The 5,791-nt window shown below is 36.1% G+C and overlaps 1 protein-coding gene across 1 annotated transcript; it reads right to left on the reverse strand.

Moving 5' to 3' along the window:
* Nucleotides 1-4,563: 4,563 nt before the first annotated feature.
* Nucleotides 4,564-5,484, reverse strand: LOC145521924 (trace amine-associated receptor 2). Its single transcript, XM_081530885.1, has one exon. The coding sequence runs from the start codon at nucleotides 5,482-5,484 to the stop codon at nucleotides 4,564-4,566; it is 921 nt and encodes a 306-aa protein (XP_081387011.1).
* Nucleotides 5,485-5,791: the final 307 nt, after the last annotated feature.

The raw sequence follows: 5,791 nt of genomic DNA on the forward strand, positions 1-5,791 counted from the left end.
ATACACTGTATTTGTTTTTCTCTTTCTGACTTACTTCATCCACCTCACTCGAGCTTATTCAACTTTGTTCTTTTTTATGGCTTATTTAGAAAGTACCTAATAAATCCTCTCCCTAAACACACAGTATTCCAAATGAAACCCAGTCAACAAAAATTCTGGATATTTTAAAGTTTTTAAATTACTTGAAAGGCACATTTCCACTGCCTTCTCCCAACTTTTTCATGTATAGAATGTAACTAAGGTCTTGAGGGAGCAGTTGCTACTAAATGCTGTAACTAACATTGCAATCCAGGTCTTTTGGTTCCTGCTGCAATAAGCTTCCCACAATTGCTTACTATCTAAGAATGGGAAATAATAATAATAATAATATCAGTAAGAAAGTTTATGGCTTCATCTGTTCATATTTCTTTCATACAGTCCTTGCTAATTAAATTATGGCCCATAATCAGCTACGGATGACATCATCTCCTGGGAACATTTTTGGAAATGAAAAAATCTCAGACCCCTCCCCAAATGCACATTTTGACAGGATACTTATGTTATTTACATGACCATTAAATTCTAGAAGAATGCTTCTAGACAATAAAGAAACTGTATTTTTAGTTTGGACACTCTTTGAATATGAAATGAGTGGATAATCTTGAGGAATAAAGGGTGACAGACTAACTTAAGTAAATGCTGCTTGCAAGAGAAAATATACCAAAAGTGAAATGTGTAGTGTCTGGCAGTGAAATAAATTGTATATACCAAGAATTTTTTTGTTTAGATATATTATCAAAGAGGAGAGTGCATTTTAACATTATTAAAATACATATGTAACTTATATTTACTATAAATCATGTCTTGCATAGTTCCTGTTATCTGCAAAAATATTTTACAAATGCCACTATATAGAGGCTTTAAACCTTGCCATTTTGATGGAAAATTTAAGACATTTTTTCATAATAATTATTTTGCAGTTAGAAAAAAATCCTGCCTTCTCTCTTGCATGCTATTTGTAACAACTTTTGGTTCTTTATAAAGTTTAATTACTGTTTTTCAGTTATTTTGGAGAAGAGAATAAATCAGATTAAAAAAACGGATAATACATTTCTGATTCTTTTTATTGACTCAGTACCTTCCCTCTCTTGATAAGTTAGTCTTGAATCATTGTATCTCTTCTGATGGCTTTGCAGGCATCAGGTCAGGATTGTAGAGAGTGTAGTGTCAAGGACTGAGCTATCTGACTCATATAAGTTTACCTCTTCTCTCCAGAGCACTGGAGTAAAAAATACAGATTCAGGAGTTCCTAGAGGGAAACTAAAGTGCACAGCCCCGGTGGAATTGCTCTTTTAACTCTCTTTCCTGAGGGATATTGACTTATTCTATTTTTAATATCCCAAATAATTTTCAGTGCTTTTTTTTTCCGAATAAAAGATGACAATTTCATATCAATTTCATGGTCATTTGGGCTTCATTCTGGTAAAATAGGGTAGTAAAATTTCTGTATCTTAAAAGCATATAGACTTATGTAGCTAAATTAAATGTTGGCTGATATCCAAAGTAGAAAGAATTGTCCGAATCATAAAAGGCCTCAGTTTACACTTTGATTCCTGGATGAAATGAGAAGATATTGGGATGGGAGAAAAGTATTTATTTTTGCTTCAGTGATTTGCTCCAGTTTAATAGAATCTTTAGTTAAAAAAACAAAAGTAGACAATCCCATTAAATCTTGATAAAAACTAGTGTAGTAAATCAGGAACACTGAACAAGAAGTCCAGAAAGCTAAGTTCTAGTTCTGCTTCTACAGAAAATTGTATTAGTTAATTCCTTTAAGTTGCTCAGTCATGTCTCTTTGCAGCCTCATGGACTGCAGCACACCAGGTTTCCCTGTCCATCACCAATTCCCAGAGCCTGCTCAAACCCATGTCCATCGAGTTAGTGATGCCATCCAACCATCGCATCCTCTGTCGTCCCCTTCTCCTCCTGCCTTCAATCTTTCCCAGCATCAGAGTCTTTTCCAATGAGTCAGTTCTTCGCATTAGGTGGCCAAAGTATTGGAGTTTCAGCTTCAATACAATAGAAAATTGTATAATCTGGAGCAAATCATTCAATCTTCCTGGGTTCAGCTTTCTCATCTATAATGACCTATAAAATTCTGAATGTGAGCGGAAACAGTACTGACTTTGGGGATGAATGCAGGGTGAACAGTGGAAGGAGGAAAGTAGATAGGATGCCGGGTTACTGTCTTTCAACTAGTGAACAAGCCAAGATGACCACATTCTGAAACTAAAAAGTGCCTCATAGAGAGAGACACAGACTTGGTGAACAAAAGTACAGATACCAAGGGAGGAGGGAAGGTGGGGGATGAATTGGGAGATAGGGGTTGACATGTGTACATTACTATTTATGAAGTAGATGGCTGGTGAGGGCTTACTGTATATGATTCCACTTCTATGTGATACCTAGAATAGTCAAATTCATAGAGTCATAAAGTACTTTGGTAGCTGCCAAGGGTTGGGGAGTAGGGGGTAGTAGAGTGAGGAAGGGGGTTGGGGCGTTTTTAATGGGAACAAAGTCTGGTTGAGAAAGGTGAAAAATTTGAGAGATGAATGGTGGTGAGAGTTGCACAACAATGTGAATGTACTTAGTGCCTCTGAACTGTACAGCTAAATATGGTTAAAAGAATTTTTAAAAAATGCAAAGAAAATTTTGTTTCAGTGAAAGGGGAGTAAATGAGTAGAATGTTTAGCTACTTGAATGGTCTTTAAAATATGAGGAGGATTCTAATAGAGAGAAGCATCATGAGACACTTTTGGACCACATGGGATGACAAATGTTTATTTCATCCATAAACACCAGAATAAACAACCACCACCATCACAAACACTATCATTCTGTAAAAAGAACACCATTTCAAAGAAGCTGCACTGTTCCACCTCTACCTTATAGGCTATAGGGTGAGACCAACCTATCATTAGGACAGCAAGGATGGAAGGGACATAGAAGGTCTGGAGAACATGGATCAGCCCATCTTCGGGCAGCCAGGCAAGACTACCACTTAAGCTGACTGCTGGGTAGTCACTGTTTCATTGTCATCTGTGCAGTGAACTAAAATCAAAGCACATTTGTGGGGAGTTATGTAAACATTTGCAAAAAGAGAAAAAAATTGCTCATTGACATAATGTAATGGAAATATTAAACAAAAAAAAATTTCAGTGAAACACAGTGCCCTTACACACACACAAAAATACATCCACGAACATACATGTATATACACAATTAAAATGAAAACTTCATAAGGCAATATTTACCCTCAATGCAGGTCATGTGTTCTGAAATTATCTAGTTTCTTCTGTTCTGGTTTGCTTTTCATTAAAAATGTTTTTTTGCAGTCAGTGGTTAACTAGAACCTCTCATGTCCACGTGCAGGAATAGGTTAACTTTTGAGGAATTTTAGAACCTGTTGACATTACATTCATAGCTTGAAATCAGCTCAATGGAAAAAAAAAACAAACATAAAATTCTACAAATCTGGGCTTTTTTCTTTCTTTTCAGAGCCAGATGTTAAATGTTTTCTAGCGCACCACTGGTTACAGACTTCTAAGCAGATTTTACAAATTACTAATGGATCCAACTTATAGTTTAAAAGTCATTGAATAGCAAATACTGTATAAAGTTTCTTGTACCCAGAAGCACCACCATAAATAGAAGCTTTATTCTTTGCTTCCTCCTTCTGCTACTCTATTATTCAAATACATATGTACACATATTCAGCAAAAAGGAGTGACTGAGTCAAAACACAAACTTTTTTGATATGTACTTCACATTTATTAAAAATCAGAACACCAAATAGCCCCATGCAGTGTGAATGAGAAAGAAAGGAAGGCGCTGGCTGGAATTCTCTGGCTAGTAAAATAGAAAAAAGAAAAAAGATGCCAACTGGGTGATTAAGATGATACTTGGATGGAAATGCGGATGGAATCTGGGGCCTCAGTTACACAGTTTCCATTTCTTATTTTATTTAAAAAAAAATTCAATCTCAAAACTATAAAATCTAGTAAATGCTTACATTTCAGCTATCAAAAGACTGATGCTTGACAGCATATGGCTTCTTGAAATTGTTATTTCTATATTTACTTACCTATAATTTTTAGTGGTCGATGTTTCAAAATACTTCTGATCAGACTCTGAGGAAGAAAATGTAAGTGAAATATCACACAAAATGTGTGTGATGGTCAGAATGGGGAGAGCAATACTCAAGCTCAGCTTGTGTTTTGCTCCCTTCCAAATAGTACAAAACTTTATGTGTGTTCCCTTCATCCCCTTCCTGGCTTTTCCTACCTTCTCTTCACCTTTATGACTTTCTTCTTTCTTCTCTACCTATAAGCAGTAAGAACTATTCTGAAAAGACAGAATTTGGGGTTCAAAGAAAAAATTCTTTTTCCTCTCAAGTTTTACAAACTAAAAAGTTTCCATGGTAGCCAAGGTCACACACACACGCACACACCACACACTGAGTTTAAGTAACTTCATTCTTCTAAATTCCAGTCCTTTGCTTCTATCCACTCATACAGAATAAGTCTATGCAGTTTCTTTTCCTGTAAACAAATTAGTATTATGGAAATGCGAGCTGAAAATTTTACCCAGGAAAATGTACTTGAGGGCTCTGCGAAACCAGGGATAGAAGAAACCATATATTAAGGGATTACATGTGGAGTTAAAATAGCCAAACCATGTCAAAGCATCAAACAAAACTACAGGAGTAGAGAAGCTCAGAAAGGGATCCAATAAAATCGTGAGAAAACAGGGAAACCAACATAATAAAAAAACACCCATCACTATCCCTAAAGTCTTGGCTGCTTTCTTGTCTTTCCTCATTTGATTATTTTGATTTTCTGGTAAGTTATTGATTGCACGAGCATGCTTTCTGGATACTGCAAAAATTTTGCCATAAATCCCAACCATCACAGACCCAGGAGCGAAGAAACCTGCCATAAACAAGGTGGTGCCCCATAGCTTGTTGAACATCACTGGGCAGGAACTAGAGCAAGCAACCAAGATATCATAGCCTTCTATTCCATCAGCGTAGGCCTCAGAGAAGACCACTCCAAAGGAAAATGTCCCGGGGACTGACCAGCAGAGAACCAACAACTGTTTAATGACTGGAATAGTCATTTTGGTTGAATATTGTAAAGGGTAACAGATAGCATAAAATCTATCAATAGCCACCGAGCAAAGATGGAAAATGGATGTTATGCTGAGCATCAGATCAAAGCTATAATGAATCTTGCAAAACATAAGCCCAAAATACCAGCAGTTCTCCACTGATCTTATCATACTGTATGGCATGATGGTGAATCCCAGCAGGAAATCAGTGACTGCCATGGAGAGGATGAGGAAGTTGGTTGGTGTGTGAAGCTGCTTGAAGTAGGAAATGGAAAGGATCATAGCAAGATTGCCAAACACTGTGATGAATATGGCTCCAGCCATAAAGGAGTACATGGCAGCTCGGACCCCTACTGGTCTTTCATTTTCTGGGCAAGATCCACTTCCATATTCAGAGCAATTCAATAGTTTCTTAGGAAAAAGCAAGAACACATGGGATTGTGTCAGTTAATAGGTAATATATCATGTTTTTTATATACTTTCATAGAAAAATTCAAAAAAGACATAGAAGACTTAAGGAAGATAATTTATGATGGATTATTATATTCTTTCTTATTTATCTTAACCTGTATTTTATCTTAACCTGTAAATGTGCAATTCATACAATTTTAATCTAATAAGTTTAAGTGATCATTATTTACTT

Source organism: Giraffa tippelskirchi, chromosome 9 (genome assembly GCF_054371585.1).
Source record: "Giraffa tippelskirchi isolate mGirTip1 chromosome 9, T2T-mGirTip1v1.2.pri, whole genome shotgun sequence".
NCBI classification, from domain to species: domain Eukaryota; kingdom Metazoa; phylum Chordata; class Mammalia; order Artiodactyla; family Giraffidae; genus Giraffa; species Giraffa tippelskirchi.

What these genes read in the sequence shown, in the direction of transcription:
- LOC145521924 (XM_081530885.1), bottom strand. Translation starts at nt 5,484, where the DNA reads ATGTACTCCTTTATGGCTGGAGCCATATTCATCACAGTGTTTGGCAAT.